General features: G+C 47.2%; 1 protein-coding gene across 2 annotated transcripts in view; it reads left to right on the forward strand.

Annotated features, from left to right (window-relative positions):
- The window catches only part of SUCLG1 (succinate-CoA ligase GDP/ADP-forming subunit alpha), a 30003-nt gene extending 10627 nt beyond the window's left edge, over positions 1-19376 (forward strand). For both annotated transcript variants that reach the window (XM_010958909.2, XM_045519482.1), the window contains 7 exons: positions 2324-2440; positions 5672-5884; positions 6034-6091; positions 10900-10983; positions 12666-12817; positions 17389-17577; positions 19132-19376. In XM_010958909.2, coding sequence (XP_010957211.1) covers positions 2324-2440; positions 5672-5884; positions 6034-6091; positions 10900-10983; positions 12666-12817; positions 17389-17577; positions 19132-19158 — 840 coding nt within the window. In that variant the 3' untranslated portion in view covers positions 19159-19376. The remainder of the gene's footprint in view (positions 1-2323; positions 2441-5671; positions 5885-6033; positions 6092-10899; positions 10984-12665; positions 12818-17388; positions 17578-19131) is intronic.
- The last annotated feature ends 394 nt before the right edge of the window (positions 19377-19770 follow it).

The raw sequence follows: 19770 nt of genomic DNA on the forward strand, positions 1-19770 counted from the left end.
CAAACATTCTCTCTTATTTCTGTTTTTTTAAGTTAGATTTTTTTTTCTTTCTTGTTGTTTTGTCAATTTTTTTCTTTTTCTTTTTGTATTTATCTCACTGCAGATCTGTAAGAGTCCAAAGACGACACTTTAAATGACACTGCTCCAAAGAGAGAGCACTGGCCTGTGGTTCTTTCCAGAGCTCCATCACTGACTTTAGATAAGTCAGTTAACATGCTTGGGACTAAGTTTCCTTCCATGAAGATGTTGAATCAGGAAATTTCTGAAGTCCCTCTTAAGGCCCCAAATTTTATGCCTTTAGTAGAACTTGAGTAGTTGAGTCAGCATTCTTAGGTCCCTATAGAATGACCGAATAGATCCATTCAGTTTTCAGCAACTACTTAATTGAGTGCCTACTGTATGGAATGTGTTGATTTAGTTGCCATCCGTCAGTGAGCAAAGAAGATAGAAATCATTGTGTTCATGGAGTGGTGGGGAAGAGAAACAGAGTCAGTGGGTAAATCTCGTGGTACATTAGGAAGTGTAAATGCTGTGGAGACACTAAACCAGAGAAGGGAGGCGTGTACGTATGTGTGTGTGTGGAGTCGTGGAGGCAGTGAGGATGGGGAAGGGGGGATTTTATACCAGGTGGTCAGGGGAAGCCTGACCTCTGAGTCAAGTTCTAAAGGAGATGTGGGAGTGAACCGGGTGGATGTATATTCCAGCCAAAGGGGACAGTGAGGCCAGGAGGCAGTGGTGTGCCTGTTGTGTGCGGCAGCCGCAAGGCCAGTGTACCGGAGTGGGATGAGCGATGAGAGAGCAGTAAATGAGGCTGGGCAGTGAGGTGTCCTGATGTGAGGAGGCAGCTTGCATACTGACTCGCAGGCTGGTGCGAGGAGTTTGGCTTTTGCTGTGAATGAGATGAGAAACTGTTGGAGAGTGTGATCAGAGAAGTGACATGTCTCAGGCTCACTCTGGCTTCTGTGTTGAGAATAGGTTGAAAGGGAGCAAGGGCAATATTCTGTCAAGAGGTGTTGGTGACTTAGACCAAGATGGTGGCAGTAGGAGGGGGGAGATGCTGTCAGCTCTGTTTTGAAGGTAGGGCAATAGGATTTACTAATATATCCTAATTTGTGGTATAAGAGAAAGAAGAATCAAGAATGACTCCAGTATTTTTGGTGTGCACGTCTGCTGGGAGTGGAGTTGTCACTAATTGAGACGGGGTGCACTGTGGAGGGGAGCGATCAGGAGCTTGGTTTTGGCACTGAGTTTGGGATGCCTGCTAGTTCTCCAGGTGGAGAAGTCAGGTAGGCAGTTGACAGTGTGAATGTGGAGTTCAAGGCGAAGGTCTCGGCTAGGTATGCTGGAGGTACGTGTGTCTCTGTTTGTATGGGAGAGGTCACCATATGAATGATCCTCATTACCATGAAGGGGATGAGGTCACCAAGGGCATAAATTGAAATGAAAAAGAGAAGTCTAGGACAGGAGAGAAAGAGAAGGTGAAAACCAGGGAAGGTGGGGCCCCAGGAGCTTAGTGAAAAAGCAGCTTTCGATCCCTGGGGAAATTTTTGGTTGTCAGAACTGATTGGGGCAGGGAAGGGGGCAGTACACTGGCGTCTGCTGAGTAGAGGTAAACATCGCTGCTAAACACGGTCCAAAGCACAGGACAGCGTCGTAAGGGTGAATCAACGTGCCCAGAATGTCAGTAGTGCCGAGTAAACGGACTGGGACATACAGGGTGTTGGCTGGGCGGCATTAAAGGCTCACTTAAGATTAGGGATCATTCGTTTAAAGTGAGACTAGTTAGCATGGTTTTATTTTAATTTTAATTTTAATTTTTTTCTCCAGTGACTGTTCAGTGGCATGTGCGTAGCCTTGGAGCAGGGGGAGAACTGGATTTAACTGAGACTAGTTTTGCTGGAGGTGTAAGTGGAAGTGAGAGAGAGCCAGGGTGGTTGTGTGGTTAGAGTGGTTGACTGTGGACTTTAAACTGAGTAGAAGAGGGCTGTGAGGACATCAGGAGATGAAGAACAGTAAAACAGGTGTTCTTTTCAAGTAAACGCCAGGGGGTTTCTGGTCATCCACCAAGTTTGAAAATGGAGCGAAAAGACACCTCCGTGGAAAAAAACCCCAAAAAACCAGTTACTCTGGCTCGCAGTGGCCTCCTTTGCGTCAGGGCTGGGAGCTGCGCTCAGCACGCCATGCGAGGGCTTGGGTAGATGTCACCGAGATTCTCAGGGAAGCGCATGTTAACCTGTGTGTTTTTCTTTTCCTCGTTGCTGAAGATCGCCTTCCGGCTTCCCAGCCGGCCCTTCCTCACTGGTCCTGTGCTGCTTCCCCTCAGGGCACCTTTCACAGCCAGCAGGCGTTGGAGTATGGCACCAAGCTCGTCGGCGGAACCACTCCGGGGAAAGGAGGCAAGACGCACCTGGGCCTGCCGGTCTTTAATACCGTGAAGGAGGTGATTAACTGCGCCGAGTTTGGCAGGAAAGGACGAGCGGGGGAGGAGCTGGCGCACCTTGGTTAAAGATCTTAATTGTGCCCCTTTTGGGAGAGTCGCTTGCTTTTTCCAGTTCCAGTAACCTAGAGAAATTTGAGTTGCAGTACAAACCAGTGGGTTCGCTCTCGTGATGTAGGCCTGGGTGTCTTCCCACAGCCTGGGTCGCTTTTGCTGACGAGTGTACCCCAGCTTCCACGGGAGGAAGTCAGGTGCCGGCTTCTCTTTGGCTTCCTCTCCTTTCCTTACCACTTCTGCCGGGATGTTAGCAGTGCACACGGCAGCATCCGCCCCCTGCCCTACTGCTCTTTAATTTTTCTTTCACTGCCGGGCCAGGGAAAGACCACTTCCTGTGCACGGCCTCGTTCCTGGCTCCCCGCAGCCCCCTAGGTGGATGCTGTTATTACCCCCATTTTAAAGACAAGGATACGACAGGCGCAGAGAGGAAATGGTCCTGCACGTAGCCTCACAGCCGATAAGTGGCAGACTTAGCGTGGCTTGGAGTTAAGTAATTAGTGTGCTGGTCTTGTGTGGGAAAACTTAGCTGTATAGTCTGATTTATAAATCAGAGTCCTAGTCTCTCCCCCAAGTTGCTAATTTCTTAGTACTTTAGAAGTGATTTTAACCTAAACTTTAATTCTTTGTTACAAAGCTAACATGTGCTCATTGTAAAGATTCAGATGTAAAAGTACATAAAGTTAAATTTTATATAGTGTTCTCCACTTCTCAGATGTAGCTTTTATGGTGAGCTACTTTGAGTTCACTGTGTGTGCTCTCATCCTCTTTCTGCGTTACATGAACATACACAAAAATAATAGTATTATCAAAATTATAGTACAAATTCTTGGCTATTTAATTTTTTAAAATCTAGGAGATAAGGTTAGTACTTGAAATTAATGTACTGATGATAAAAAATGTAACCCCCACAACATACTTTTAAGGCATGTTTTAAAGTGTTGCTTGCTTTTTTTTTTAATGGAGGGACTGGGGGTTGAACCCCGGACCTCGTGCACGCTAAGCATGTGCTCTCCACTTGAGCTGTACCCTCCCCCTCGTAGTACTGCATTTTTTTAAAGTACAAATTTATAGACTTAGTCTCTTTTCAGAATACTAACTTCAAATTGAAGTTAATTTGTATTCTTAATCCTAAAATGTAGGGAAAAAACAAATATTCAAATTTGGAATTCTCATTTTACTTTAAATTTGAAAATAGAGTATAATATATGTGTCTGTGTGTTTTGAGTGTCTTACATTTTAAAGAGTAAAAAAAAATCATATTCTGTAGAATAATCATTTAGAGTCTTTTTACTTTGCATTTTTTGTCTCCTCCACCCTTTTCTTTTTTTAGGCATGTTTTGAAATACTACGTTTTTTTTTTTTTAATGGAGGGACTAGGGATTGAACCCAGGACCTCGTGCTTGCTAAGCATGAGCTCTACCACTGAGCTGTCTCTACCTTCTTTTCCCCTCTTAAATTCTCTTAAATGGCTGATTTCTTTACCTCAAAATATAGAGGGGAGCTGTCTTCATAATTCCTCTAGGTAGATTTGACTTTTGTTACGAGCCTTTTTTTTTTTTTCTTTCTTTTAAAGAAGGTTTTGTTGCTAAGCAATTCATTTGTTATTCATTATGACACAATAGATATGACATTTGGAATATTCTGTAAGTTCTTTGACAGATACTGTTTATTTCTCACCTGTTCAGCTCTTACAAAGAGCTTTCTGAATGAGAAGAACGGATACCTTTCATCCAGTGTTATTTGCCAGGGCAAGTTCAGCTTCTGAAAGTATTTGTAGCCTTAAGTAGAAAACCATGGGATATATTTTCCGTAAAATATGTACATGCCTATGATCTGCTTTCTGTTGGTTCCAGCCTAGTTTTTTCTTTGGTCCCGACTTCTCTGTTATCACCTTGAACATAGTTTTTAAAAACATTACCTAAAAATTACTTCAAATTATTTTTAGCCCCTGGCAAGTTAGCGTCCTTTTACTTACTCTTCTTTCACTGTCCAGATAACCTCTTTTTACCAGGAATGTGGCAGAGAAAGCTCCCTCCTCTGAGGTTGTGGTGAATCATTTTGGGGTGATGCCCACAGACACTGTCTTCTATGTCCGCCCTTAGCTGTGTCTGTATGTTCTATGACTTTGTGTTTGTATCCATTGTAAACTCCTATGGCACAGCCTTCCAGGAGATTTTGATTTATATCTTGATCAGGTTACGTTTTAACATTTATTGGGAGGCAGACTGCTGTAACTGAAAATAACTGACACTGCAATCAGATATACTGAAGTCTGAGTCTTGGCTCTGCTACCTCTTAGCCATGTAATCTTGCACAAGTTATTTAATATCTCTTGGCCTCAGCATCGTGATGTGTAGATGGAGATGCTAAGTGCACAGGGTTGTGGGGAAGCCTTACCTGAAGCCTGTATAGAGTCTCTCAGGGCCTCTCACCAAGTAGGTGCTGTCAGTCTTGGAGAGTCACAGATCACAATCTGTTGTCTTCAAGGAGCTTCCATTACAGTGGAAGAGACATGGCCACCAGTGGAGGTGGGGGAAGACTCTGTCTGTACGGACACGTGTAGAGAGCATGTAGAGACCACAGAGGGAGCAGTGATCAGACTGATGGTCTTCACGTGCTTTGCATTGTGAGGGGTGGTGTAGAATAGACTCTAGTCTTACCTGACCCATTCCTATCCTGTGCTCATTTACGCAAGTGTATTTTCGTTTATTTCTAATCCGCGTGCATAAGTATGATATATCTTTAAACAGATGTTTGAGAGCTGAGTTCTTAAGCTTGGGTCTCACTAGTCCTTTTTCTCCTGGGGAGGTACAAGGTCTTTGGTACTGAACAGGTGCTAAGTGTCTTGTAGAGCAACAAAAATAAACATGGCCCAGGAATGAGGGGACACAAACGCAAATCGGGCAGTGCTTTGAGGTTTACTGACATGCTCTAGCCTGAGGGAATGGGAGGGCATCGAAACTGTCAGCTCAGAGAGGCATCCCCAAGGGGCAGAAAGGAGGCCATGCTTATTCTGCTCTTCTCTGACAGCACAGTGAACTTGCTAATGGGAAGAATGAAGACATCCGATGTCTCCTGGCGGTGGCCCCGAGACATTATTATAATCACGGTGTTGAATTTCCTTTACAATGTTTATGACTTCACCAATAATAACATGCTTCACGGTTAACGTTTCAGGCCAAAGAACAGACAGGAGCGACCGCGTCTGTCATCTACGTCCCTCCTCCTTTTGCTGCTGCCGCCATCAGTGAGGCCATTGACGCAGAGGTGCCCCTGGTGGTGTGCATCACGGAAGGCATCCCGCAGCAGGACATGGTGCGGGTCAAGCACAGGCTGCTGCGCCAGGACAAGACCAGGCTGGTCGGGCCGAACTGCCCTGGAGTCATCAACGTGAGTGCGCAAAACAGAACAAAGCCCCGTTTTAGCCTCTAAAGGCTAACGAGCTTTTTGAATCAGTCCATGTATATCTGTGTGTATGACCTCCGAGGCACTTTTTCTTCCCCTTCACTTTTCTGAAACTATGAATTACTTTCCTGCAGCCTGGAGAATGCAAAATTGGCATCATGCCTGGCCACATTCACAAGAAAGGAAGAGTTGGTGAGTACATATTTCTTATAGATGAAACACAAAACTCCTTGACCTAAGTTCAGGACTCACAAACAGAATCTGACGGTGCAGATCAAACTCATTTGAATGAGTTCAGCTTTAATAGAATTTCCCAGGGAAGCTTTGTAGTGAACTGATTCTGTACCCTAAATTGATGTTTGAGAAACAATAATAATAATTCCACAGAATCAGTGAAAATATTTTGGGGGTTTTGAAGATTCTTTCCTGCTCAGCACACTATGGATTATCCCATTTTTTTTGCATGTGTCAGCAGTTAATTTTATTTTATTATTAAGTAGTATCCTCTTGAATGATTACAGTTTGTTCTCCCACTGATGAAAATTTCTGTTGTTTCCAGACTTGAGCATCATGAATAAGGTGAAGGCGGGCTTTTGTGTGCTGGTCTTTTTGTGGATACGTTTCATTTCTCTTGGGTAAAATGCCTAGGATTGGAATTGCTAAGTCATAGGGTCAAAGTATACTCGACTTTCTAAGAAGTTGTCAAATAGTTGTGCTGAGTGCCCGCCTTCTGCGCGCCCACCATCGAGGCAGGTGTGAGCGCTCCATTGTCCCTCGTCCCACGGGCACTTAGCATCACCACCCACTCTGCTGGGAGCGCAGTGATGTCTCGTTGTGGCTTTAATTTGAGTTTTCCTGACGACTGATGAGATCGTGTGCTTACTGGCTATTTATAGATCTTCTTTTGTGAATCATGTCTTGAGGTTTTTTGCACATTATTTTTTTATTGGGTTGCCTCTTTATATAATTTTCTGTATAATTGATGATTATAAGAGGCTTCTATAAATATTCTGGATATAAGTCCTCTGTCAGGTGTACGTGCTGTAAATATTTTTACTGTTAGTTTGTGCCCTGTCCTAGAGTGACTTGGCCTTGTTGGATGTCACAGGTTCTCTCAAAATGTTTTGAGACAGTTGTACTGCGACTCGTTTAGTTCCTCAAAGAAATGATCACATTAACATTTCAAAGGCAGCCCGTTAATGCCTGTTTTTAGATTCTTCACACCTAACTCTCACTAAGCTGTACTGTTTCCCCACCATAATAGGGTTACAGTATTTTCTCTGTCCGTAAACCATGACTATAAATACTACGTAAGAATAGTTAGTCCCGTGGGTGGATGTCAGCTGTGTGGTTTGCAGGGCTGGCTTAACGACCGTGATTTTCCTGTATTACTGATGGCTCCTGGAGCTGGCAGCCCTGCTTGCCAGAAGGGTCCTTACCGAGCCCTCTCACCAGGGAGGTTGCAGGGAGCCCCCCGGGCCAGCTGAGTGCCAGTCGGGGCCTGATCCACCTCGTCACTGAAGCGCGTGTGCATACGTGAATCCTCTGTGTGCTCCTCACGCCGCTTTGATTGGCTCCTGCTCTGGACTTCAGGCGGGCGTGCGGGAAGGTCTGCCTGTGCTGAGCTGCCTTTCTGAGAAACACCCTGCTTTACAAGGTGCCCGTAAACCTCAAACAACTGAAAGGAGTTCAGGGAAGCCCTCGGCTCTCTGCCTGCCGGTAACACATCGATGAGGCAGGCCTCCGGGAGACTGCTTTTAATTCCTTTGAAAAAGGACTGGAAAAAAAAATTCACCTAGAAGAAAACACACGACACTACAGAATTTTCGAGGAGATGAGGGAGAGGAGATGGTCTTGTTGTATCAACTGTTCCTGTTTTGATCCCAGTGCTATATTCCCAGAAGCCACACCGACTTCCAGTCCTGCAGGGGTTCACGGGAAGGGTTTCCATCCCTCGGGCATTTCTGAATGGAACGTGGTGCAGCGTGACGGCAGCACGACAGTGGAGTGACTTTCTAGTTTGTGTTGATGACAACTAATAAAACTGTGTAACAGCTGACTGAATGCTATTGAAGAAAGTGATCGGATTCCAAGTTGATATTTAACTATGATTTTTTTTCTCTTATGTTAGACTTTTTTTTACTCTCAACCGCATGTGACATACTTGACTCCTACATCCTTTTTAAAAAATTTATTTTAATTGAACTTTTTAAACTCATTTAATTGTAAATTCACAGGTACTTGTAAGAAATCATACAGACAGATCTCTGTGTACCCTTTATCCAGCGTCTCCCCAGTGGTAACATCTTGCAGAACTGTAATAAGCAGTGTCACACAACCAGTATATTGTCATCGATACAGGCAAGATAACGAATGTCTCCATCGCTACGGGGATCCCTCATCTTGCCCTTTTATAGCTGCACCCACCCCCACTCCCTTCTTAATCCTTGGCAACTAGTAATCCTCCATTTATAAAATTGTTTCATGTCAGGAGTGCTGTGTAAATGGAGTCATGTAGTGTGTGGCCTTTGGGACTGGCTGTTTGTACTTGGTGTAATTCTCTGGAGACTCGTCGGGTTGTCACGTCGGCAGGTCACTCCTTTGTGCTGCTGAGTAGTATTTCAGGGCGCGCGTACACTGCAGTTTGTTTAACCAGTCACCTGTTGAAAGATACTGGGATTATTTCCAGTCCGGGGCTTTGACGAGCGAGGCTGCTATAAACATTTGCACACGGGTTTTTACGCGGCACGAGCCTTCATCTGTCTGGGATGCCTGCCCAGGAGTGCAGTTGCTGGGGGTGTGATAGTTGCATGTTGTTTTAAGAAACCACCAAATTGCTGTGCACGGTGGCTGGACCATTCTACATCTCCGTCACCAGCGTAGCTGTGATCCAGCTTCTCCACATCCTTGCCAGCATTGGCCACTGTTTTTTTATCGTAGCCATTCTGATGAGGGTTCAGTGACGTCTCGTCGTGGGTGTAATTTACACCCCCTTAACGGCTCATGTTTTCAGGTGCCTGTGTGCCGTCCGTGTGTCTTCTTCCGTGAAGTGTTTCTTTGTGTTTTTGCCCGTGGCCTAATCGGATTATTTGCATTTTTACTGTTGAGTTTTGAGAGTTGTTTGTACATTCTAGATGCTAATACCTTGTTGGATGCGTGGCTCACAAATATCTTCTCCCGTCTGTAGCTTGCTTTCTCGTGCTCTTAACAGGATCTTTCAGGGAGCAAAGGTTTTTGTTTTCATGAAAATTTTTTTCTTTTGTGGAATATGCTTTGACCTCAAGTCTAGTAACTCTTTGCCTAGCCTGAAATGCCCATTTTTTTTCCTGAGCATTTTATAGTTTTACATTTAAATCCCATGATCCAATTTCAGTGAAGTTTTCTAGGTGTGAGACTTAGATCAAAGTTCTTTTTCATCTCCATGTGTTCAGCTGCTTCAGCACCATTGGTTGAAAAGATCATATTTTTTTTCCATTGAGTTGCTTTTGCATTTTTGGGTCATCAATCAGTTGGCACATTTGTGTTGGTCTGCTCTGGGTTTTGCCAATACCACACAATCTCAATAACTATAATTATGTAATGAGTCTTGAAGTTGGGTAGATTGCTTCCTTGTACTTCATTTTTAAAAAATTTTTTTAGCTTTTCTAGTCCCTTTACGTTTTACTTTTAGTTGTACTTAGCAGGAAGAATAGAGGAGAACACCTCCGCTTTTTGGAGGCAGAAGTGCCCTGACGACAGATGTTTTTAAGTCTCTTTTACTATAAATACTTTAAGGATGGCAGGAGCAATCTACCCTAAAACCATTCATTTCATTATTTAAGTGTATGCAGTTTGCATTTATATAAATTATATATCATTTATGTAATTAGATGAAAGCCCCTTAAAAGAATAACATCCTAGTGTTACTATTTACTGATGATTATGCTGATCCATCAAAAGACTAGAATAAATAAAACAGCTGTTCTTCCCAGTAATCCAGGGTACTAAGTGAACAGTGGGAACATAGTTCTACCCTGAGACTCACATAGGCGTGCGAAGGAGACCAGGACATTGCCCACGAAGGCGCACAGCTGAAGTACTGGGTGTCCTTTGCTTGAAAGCTAAATGCACCAAATACGTGTGTACATAGGCATTGCCTGCCCAGCCTTGTCAGTTATGGCAAGTCCCACGGAGGAGGGGCCGCGTGAGGGAGAGAGGATGCGAATAGAAGGTTCCGAGAACAGGGGGAAACTGACGAGTGAGACAGATGCGGCTGGTGTTCGTGGTTGTGTTTGTCGTGAGACGGGGGCCAGCTGCTGAAGGGCCTCAGACTTTTGAAATTCGATTTTAAGAATATGGTTGTGCTCCACTGATTTTCAGTTCTGACCCATTTGGTAGATACTTGTTGAGCTCTTTCTGTGCCTGAATGGTGCTCAATCCTGGGAACGCAGGGCCGGGGAAAACAGTCTTGTTTACTGACCCCCTGGGCGTTCCAGTCCAGCAGGAAAGACAGTCCCTGCAGTTTCCAGCACTAGCGGCAGCCTCTTGCTGAGCCACTGCAGGAGAACAGGGCTCTGACTTGAGGAATCAGTGTGTGGTCAGCAGACAGCAAGCCCGGCTGTGAACTTATTTTCCTAAACCCCGGTTATTAGCTGCAGATTAATCCTTGAACTTTATGCCATCTTTTTTTCCTTATGGACGTTTTGATACATGCGTTGTTCCATTTTACTGTGTGTCAGCAGTAGACGGTCATTTTATGTAGACGACTTTAGGTCTTAAAACTGCTTTTATAGTCATGAAACAGCCTAACTAATAATATACTTTCTTCTATATCTCCTTTTAAAACCGCCCTGCTGTAATTGAAGCCTTCCCTTCTTATTTCCTCACCTGGTGACATTGTTTATTTGGATGACAGGTTGTGGGACTGGCAGCATGTGTACTTGTGTCTGTAATTTGTTTTACTATATGATAGTCTGTCGCATAAACACAATCTCAATGTTTTGGGATTCTCTTTCTTTAAGGTATCGTGTCCAGATCTGGCACCCTGACTTACGAAGCGGTTCACCAGACAACGCAAGTTGGATTGGGGCAGTCTTTGTGCGTCGGTGAGGGATTTTGGCTAAACTCGTTTTGTTGCAGTGCAGTATCTTCATTGAATAAGTACAGTAATAATTATTGATTTGATTATTTGCAAGGGATTCTGGTGCCATTTTATGAAAAAGACGTTATGATCTTGAATTTAATTTGCTTAAAAGCGAAGCTTATTGTTAAATTTTCAAGATTCATGGTCCAAGATTTGACTTCCGCCTGGCGGAACAAATGTGCTGGGACGTGTGGCCCCTGGAGAGCCTCGGTGCCTGAGAACGGCGCTAACTTTGCTCGCTGTGAAGAAGTGGTCCTTCGTCATGGGACTTGCCGCGCTGTAATTAGCATTTTGCTATTACCAGCTGCCATCCAGGGCTTCAGAGTTGCTAGATTCTTCACTGTTTATCATCTCCCTCCTAAGGCCGCCCTGTGAGGCACCGCTGTGCTGGGATTTGGTGCTGGAACCAAGCTTCACTGGCAAGAAAATCTAGGTGGAGGAGGTTTGAGGTCCTCAGAACCTCTCTCTTTGCCGCATCATACTGCCTCCCACTTAAAAACATAAAAAAGTTTTTACATTTTAAAACGATTTTGGTATTTGTTGCCAAAAGCCAGGCAAATTTCTCATTTTTAGAAATATACCTTCAAATCTTTAGAATATTTTAAAAAATATTTTCAAAGGCAGCTTTTTATAGTTAAAAAAATGTAAAATATAGCCCTGGCATATTTTTATTAAGACTCAAATTCGTAAAATCAGTGTTAAACATTAATTGTGCTTTTCTGTGTGCGAAAGTCCAGCCATAGACACAAGGTGACTTAGTGTGACAGAGAATGAGAAAGGACTTTGAGACGGGGTGCCAATTCCATCTTCTCTAGCCTCTGGTTTTAATTTGTACGTTGAGAGTAATAATTTCTGTCTCACAGAGAGTTTGGGAGGGTTAGGAGGTGGCAGGTGTGACTTGTGCTGAGGCGCAGAGCTGGCCAAGTGGCTGGCATGTGGCACCTGCTGCTTCTCTCCTGCAAGATCACTCTTCAGAGATGCATTGAAAGGTGGGAAACCAGTGCTGCCTTCAGTGAGTTTATAACTTAAAAATGTGAAAAGGAGGCAGTCAGCCTGTGGGGAACATTGACTTGAACCCTGTCCAAGTGCTAGTGCTTAAACACCGTGTGCTTGGAGTGGAGCCCTGTGTGTGCTGTCTGTCATCAGCCCCTCTGGGTCTAAGGGAAGAAGGAAGAGAGGTCGGGACACCCCCGTCCCTCACTAGGACTTGTGTCCCAGCTTGTGAGTGGTTCCTCTGCAGTGTGCCTCCTCAAAGAGTTATTTTGTGCAGAGAAATTCCTTACCTGTTTAATCAGAGATGATATTCTCACAAACACACATTTTTTTAAAATGCTCATTTTTAAAGAGCCATCTGGGAATAATTCTGTGGGAGGGAAGACTCTCGATAAAGGGCTAACCCAGAAATAGGGCTGTCTTTGTGAGTATCAGGGACCAGCCACCATTTAGCATTCGTGTAATAGCATCAGCAGAAATAAACGTAGCATTTATGACTTTTAAATGTTAAATGCAGGGGTGCGAACCCAAAAAATACTGGTAAGAGGAGGGTAGGTAAGCCAAGAAACCTGTTGAGACAGCATTTCTCGCGCAGAACCGCTTGGCCCGCCCTTCAGCCTGCGGCTGGCGCTGACCCTCTGACTCTTTCAGGTGTCGGAGGCGACCCCTTTAACGGGACAGATTTTACTGACTGTCTGGAAATCCTCCTGAACGATCCGGCCACAGAAGGCATCATACTGATTGGTGAAATTGGTGGTAACGCAGAAGAAAATGCTGCAGAATTTTTGAAGCAACATAATTCCGTAAGTTCTGTTTTGGAAAAGTGGAGCTCTCTGCTCCTGAATGTTGTCAAAGGTCGGCTTTGCTCCTGCTTCCTCTCCTTTCTGCCTCCCCTGGTTACCGTCGTGGCCTGTTCCCCAGGTGTGAGTGGTCACTGCAGACAAGCAGCGCACTTCATGCAGTTTCCCAGGTGGAAGGAAACCTCAGAGCCACCTTTTATTTCTTCTACCTCTTCTTCCGCACAGAGATCTGTCTCTGTAATCTCAGTCACTTGTTGAGACTCAGAGCACCGTCATCTGTAATTAGTCCCTACCTCACCTGCACCAGCTCAGTAGTTTTTTCCTAGTATCTCTGCTCCTTTTCTTCCTGAGGGCCGCCCCCCCCCCCCCCCCCCCCCGGCATATCTCCGTATATCTAGGGTAAAGGGCAGGCTTAGCACGGCATTCCAGCTCCTCCCTCACCACCCTAACCCGCTTTTCAGATCCACGTCCCATCCGACCTGCCCCTTGTTTCAGTCTTGCTTGTCCTCGCTTATTCCCTCTGCAAGGTGTGCATAACATCTCTCACCCTGGCCTGTGCTGTACACAGCGAGCAGCCGGTTGTCCTTGGCATCCAGCCCAGTCCTCTGGCGCATGAGGCACCAGTGAATGGTGAATGGGAGAAAGAATAAAGTAAATTGTTAGGAGATGGGAGTAAAATGTTGTTGGAGTCTCTTGAATCCAGAGAAGTTGTGAAGTTTAAGATTTAAGTGAAATCTGACTTCTTTTTAGAAAAAAGCACTTTAGGTTAACAGACATTGTAGTCGTCCCTTGACATCCACAGGGGCTTGGTCCCTATTCCCCTGGGGACACTGAAATCCATGATGCTCAAGTCCCTTATATATTACGGTGTAGTATTTGCATGTAACCTACACATACCCTCCTGTATATTTTAAATCCTCTCTAGATTACTTCTGATACCTAATACGATGTAAATGCCGTGTAAATAGTCATAAAGACAAAGTGAATAGTATCTAAATAGTTACCAGCGTGGCAAATTTAAGTTCTGCTCTCTGGAACTTTCTGGGATCTCCCCCCCCAATATTGTCTGTCTGCACTTGGTTGAACTGTTGGATGCGAACCCTGTGGACACAGAGAGCCAGCTGTACACTGTGCTAAAGTAAACTCAAAAATGTTCTTAGGCCCAACTCTGAGTCCCTTGAATAGCTTTGAATTTAGTGGGAAAAACTAAGCTTTACATTTGGTTTCATTTGGCGCGTTTTCCTGTTCCTGATTGGTCCTTACAGAGCTGAGTTTTACTGAGGACCTACAGTGTATGAGGGTCTAGGCTGAACAGCTCAGATGACAGGTGATTAAAATGCTTGTCAGCACAGTAGCTGGCACCCAGTGACCCCTCAGTGATGCTGCCTGCGGCTACAGCTAATGTTCTCATCATTCTAATAATGACACGGATTATTTACAAGAGTAGCGTTGCTTCATCTTTTCATCCTGACCCTTTGAGTAGAGGTTTTTGTCCTTTTATGAGTGAGGAAACCGGCCCGGGGAGGTTGACAAGTTGCCAGTGGTAGGTACACAGCAAACGAACCAGGGGCGACATTCCCACCCTGGTCTTGCCTGACTTCTTCATGACGCCATGGCGGGGGGCAGAAGCCAGGCTGCCGGGGGCCAGGGGTCAGCAGTCCTGGGCGCACCGTGCCGTGGGCAGGTCAGGAGCCAGGCTGCAGGGGGCAGGGGCAGGGGTCAGCAGTCCTGGGCATCTGCTCAGACAGTGCTCATGTCATCCCACCTTGTCTTTCTGTTTCCAGGTTTTCACGCTTCTCATTTCTGTGTCCTGTCCTCAGACTAGACTTCCTCTTAGTCTTTTTAATCGTATTTTTCTCTCCTTAAAAAATCTCAAGTGACTCTTCTTTGTCAGTAGGACAGAATGCACATTTGCTTGGCCTTCCAGGTTCGTCATCATCTTGTTTCTCTCTAGTATGACGTCCTAGTACGTGAGCAAGGGGATGGAGGGGCCGGTTGGGAATGGGCGCCGCTCACGTATCAGGGGCTCACATCCTTGCAGAGCCCGCAAATGAATAGATGTATGACTTACGAGTCTTTTCTTCTTAATTCTCTACTGAATTAAGACGCTGGGCATAGAGAAATAAGTGAAAACAGCCCTTGCGTTCCGGGATTGAGAGTTTAGGAGGCGAGCGCATGGGGGATGGGTTACAGCCAGCGTACTGAGGGTAACAGTAGAGACATGTTGGAGGCCCGGCGGGGTTGCTGAACAGGGGACGGGCAGCTGTAAGGGCACCTGTGGAGGGTGTGGGGGGAAGAGTCAGAAAGATTAGTGGGGAAGAAGAGGCTTGAGCCAGGTTTTAAAAGTTACGTGAGAATTGGCCAGGTACCCCAGGAGGATGGAGAGTGCTCTCGGAAGAGGCTGAGAGGCGGAGCTGGAAGTTAAGGAGCAGAGCCGGCTGGGGGGAGCCGAGCTGGGGGGGGGAGCCGAGCTGGAGGGGGGAGCCGAGCTGGGGGGGGGAGCCGAGCTGGAGGGGGGAGCCGAGCTGGAGGGGGGAGCCGAGCTGGGGGGGGGAGCCGAGCTGGGGGGGGGAGCCGAGCTGGAGGGGGGAGCCGAGCTGGGGGGGGGGAGCCGAGCTGGAGGGGGGGAGCCGAGCTGGAGGGGGGGAGCCGAGCTGGAGGGGGGGAGCCGAGCTGGAGGGGGGGAGCCGAGCTGGAGCGGGGGAGCCGAGCTGGAGGGGGGAGCCGAGCTGGAGGGGGGGAGCCGAGCTGGAGGGGGGGAGCCGAGCTGGAGCGGGGGAGCCGAGCTGGGGGGGGGAGCCGAGCTGGAGGAGGGGAGCCGAGCTGGAGGGGGGGAGCCGAGCTGGGGGGGGGAGCCGAGCTGGAGGGGGGAGCCGAGCTGGAGGGGGGAGCCGAGCTGGAGGGGGGGAGCCGAGCTGGAGGGGGGAGCCGAGCTGGAGGGGGGGAGCCGAGCTGGAGGGGGGGAGCCGAGCTGGAGGGGGGAGCCGAGCTGGGGGGGGGAGCCGAGCTGGAGGAGGGGGAGCCGAGCTGGAGGGGGGGAGCCGAGCTGGGGGGGGGAGCCGAGCTGGAGGGGGGAGCCGAGCTGGGGGGGGGAGCCGAGCTGGGGGGGGGAGCCGAGCTGGAGGGGGGAGCCGAGCTGGGGGGGGGAGCCGAGCTGGAGGGGGGAGCCGAGCTGGAGGGGGGAGCCGAGCTGGGGGGGGAGCCGAGCTGGAGGGGGGAGCCGAGCTGGAGGGGGGGAGCCGAGCTGGGGGGGGGAGCCGAGCTGGAGGGGGGAGCCGAGCTGGGGGGGGGAGCCGAGCTGGAGGGGGGAGCCGAGCTGGAGGGGGGGAGCCGAGCTGGAGGGGGGAGCCGAGCTGGGGGGGGGAGCCGAGCTGGGGGGGGGAGCCGAGCTGGGGGGGGGAGCCGAGCTGGAGGGGGGAGCCGAGCTGGGGGGGGGAGCCGAGCTGGGGGGGGGAGCCGAGCTGGAGGGGGAGCCGAGCTGGAGGGGGGAGCCGAGCTGGAGGGGGGAGCCGAGCTGGGGGGGGGAGCCGAGCTGGAGCAGTCAGAGCCTGGCAGCTGGCCTCAGTGCAGCCGGATAGTGGGAGCTGACTGCCAGCGAACAGTCACTGCTGTGTGCTTCACTTTAAAAAGATAAAAGCCGATTTTATTTAAGAGTATCCTTCATGAAGCAGTAAAAATTATTAATTTTATTAAGTCTGATCCTTGAGTCAGTATTTCGTGATGAAATGGGCAGTAAAGCACTCTCCCAGTTGAGTGGTGAGCGGAACTAGCTGCCGTTTTTTTTTTTTGGTGGAACACCACTTTAACTTGACTGAACGACTGCCAGGAAACTGTTTATTGAGACCTGGGCACCTGCAAAATGAGAGTCTGCCACATCAAGGAGAACAGCGCGTGGTATTTGTTGACAGTGACAGAGTCTGAGCTTTCCAGTGAATACTTTTGGAAAACTTGTTTCAACCACCATGAATTTGACCACGTCCCCCTACTAAAGACTTTTCTAGTGAGACTGGTGGTGACACTGAAGGATGATTTGCAGATGCTGAATGGTGAAGAGTGTCAGCGTCTGGAAGATCTGCGTAACTCAGTGAACCTGCATTTTCCCTCTGAGCCATGAGTATTGCAGAATCATTATGGGTAGAAGATCCAAAGTGTATGACATATCAGTGGATTTTAAAGTATGAAAGTATGGTTTCAGATCCCAGCACTGCATCTGACCTTAAAGAAATGCCCACTTGGAGAGGCTCGTGCAGTGTCAGAGAAGAATAGCCAGTTACCTGACAGACACGAAAATGCTTCGCTCTTTTCCAGCTGCGTGTGTGTGTGTGGGGCTGGATTTTCTTGTATTTCAGCGAATAAGATATTGCAGTAGTTTGAATAAGAGCAGCTATCAGAATCCATTACCTTTTATGAAATTAGACATTCAGGAGTTGCAAAAATGTAAAATAATTTGTGCTGGTTTTCTTAGTGAGGCTGAGTGATGGGTCTAAGCCATTTGTCATTTCCTGGAAGTCATGAATTGGAGGTCCAGTTTCCATCCATTTCTTCATCAGAGTGTTTAAAATACTTCTTTCCAGGGTCCCAAGGCCAAGCCTGTGGTGTCCTTCATTGCTGGCTTAACCGCTCCTCCGGGCAGAAGAATGGGTCATGCGGGGGCCATCATCGCTGGAGGAAAAGGTGGTGCCAAAGAGAAGATCTCGGCCCTTCAGGGCGCGGGAGTTGTGGTCAGCATGTCTCCTGCACAGCTGGGAACCACCATCTACAAGGTGAGCTGTGGTAGCGGCCTGAGCGCCCTGAAGTCACGGGCATGAGAGTGGGCCGCCGCCCTGGCGCCTGGACACTGTGGTCTTTTCCTCTGGGTCTTAGCTGTTTGTTTCTGGTGTCTGGCAGCTCCACGGATGTCCTCATGTCCTAATTGGGCATGACCAGGAATAACGTTCTGATTCCAAAACTTCATTCATTAAACATCTTAAGTTGCTTTTTTGTGAGGAGTGAGGTGTGATGTAAAAGAAAGTGTTTCGGAGCGCAGCAGTACCGTGAGTTCCATTTTGGGCGCAGTGCGGAGAATTGCCTCATGTTTCATCTTTCCCACGGAGGGCCTCTGAGATGTAGCGACGCTGGTTCCACAGGTTTTCCCAGGGAGAGAGACTGAAGTGCAAGAAGAGACTGACCAGCAAGAAGTGAAAACTGGATGAAGAGGGAGTCGGGATGGGGGGAGATCTAATGAATAGGGTGGGGTGTTCAGTCTTTGCTTTCTGGCCTTTGCTGTGGCGGGAAGCCATTATTATTTTTACAGGTAGAGGGTCGACTTCGTCACCATTTGCCTCGCTTTTCTCTTTTTTAAATATGATATCGTGATTTAAATGCTCACAGTGATTTGGCGTCTTCCATAATCATTTTGCAGTGATTTTTAGCCTGTATCTTTGAGCGGTCATTTAAGGCTGCCTCTTTCTCTATTTTTATAGTGATTATAGTCTTTACAAAAAAAAACAAGCAAAAAATAAAACCTTGTACACATGTTAAAAACAGGCCCAAATTGTCTTCCCAGAAGGGGGCCATGTTTCAGCACAATCTTTGCCTTTTGCCTTGAATTCCTTGTTGTACTGAATCTTTGCATGATCCTGCCTTTTGGAATAAGACACAGTGTGCCAGAGTGTTTAAAAGAAATCTGGGTAGTTAGAGAGTGTGTGAAGAAGAATTTTATTAAAAAAAATGGGAAGTAAGGAGAAAAAAAGCAAACGCTTAAAATTCATGTCGGAGACATGTGTTACCATTTCTCTCCAGTAGGTGGCAGCAGGCATCTACCCATTTGGCTGTATTCTAGTTGTTACAATTGACAGAAATGCGATTTTCAGTATTGTTTCCTTTTCATATATTTCTGAGGTTCTTGACATTTTGTTTAAATCTGAACTGAATCAGTGTTTAGTTTTATTCTCTGAGAAACTAGACAAACCTGTTCCCGTTGCCTTATGGAAAGGGCTGGTGTGGTTCACATACAGTGTTGAATGTCTGGAGAACTCCTGACGATAACACTGCAGTAGAGAACTAAGTGCGGTTCACAGCCGCTCAGCCGCTGCGCTTGAAGACGTACAGCTGACGCTCCGGGTCCAGCCCAGCGGACTTCGTACTGACCAGGCGTGTCCAACAGCTGCCGTTTTGTGTTCAGGCACCTGCACCCTGGTACATTTTACTTCTACAGTGTTTGGTTGCTCAAAGAATCCTGAAGATAAAAGGTTTCAGAAGCACTTTGCCCGTGAATGTAATTTGGGTCTCTTATCTTTTTGTCCCCTCTCTCTTCTCCCTCTCTTCTGTTTCTGAAGGAGTTTGAAAAGAGGAAGATGCTATGAAAGAAAAACAAACGAAACGTCCCCTAGAGCTATGGAATGAATCACTGTAGAAACGTGAGCCGGCAGCAGCTTGCCTGTTGTGCACGGACTGTCGGCCTGGGCCCCTGTCGCGGGCCCTCGGTACAGCGGGAAGCCAGAATGAGGCTTGGAGCGGCCCACGCTGAGATCTGCTCACGTCCGAATAACAGACAGCCAATAAACAAACCATTTGATTTGAATATGGTTTTGGAGACTTTTTATGGTTCCCTTGTGGGGGAGGGGGAGCGGGAGAAACGGAGGGTGGGTGTGTATGTGTGTTTGTGTGTGCGTGCACGCGTGTGTATGTGTGTTTTAATGGGCCCAGCAGAGAAAATTCTAACTGAGACTTTTGAGAGAATGAGTCTGTAAACATTTCAGTTTGGCGTCTGTCTAATTACCTTGGGCACAGTGTGACCTTAGGTCCTTCTGAATCAGTTTCCTCACTTGTACGTAGAATAGTCCCCATCGTGTAGGGCAGTTTTTGGAGGATTAGAGGTGAGTACATAAAGCGTTTGGCCTGGGCCTAATCGTTGTCAGTGTCAGCATCACCCTCAAGGTCATCGCCATCGTCGTCTGGGTCACCGACAGGAGCTC

This window comes from Camelus bactrianus, chromosome 28, assembly GCF_048773025.1.
Source record: "Camelus bactrianus isolate YW-2024 breed Bactrian camel chromosome 28, ASM4877302v1, whole genome shotgun sequence".
In the NCBI taxonomy this organism is placed as follows: domain Eukaryota; kingdom Metazoa; phylum Chordata; class Mammalia; order Artiodactyla; family Camelidae; genus Camelus; species Camelus bactrianus.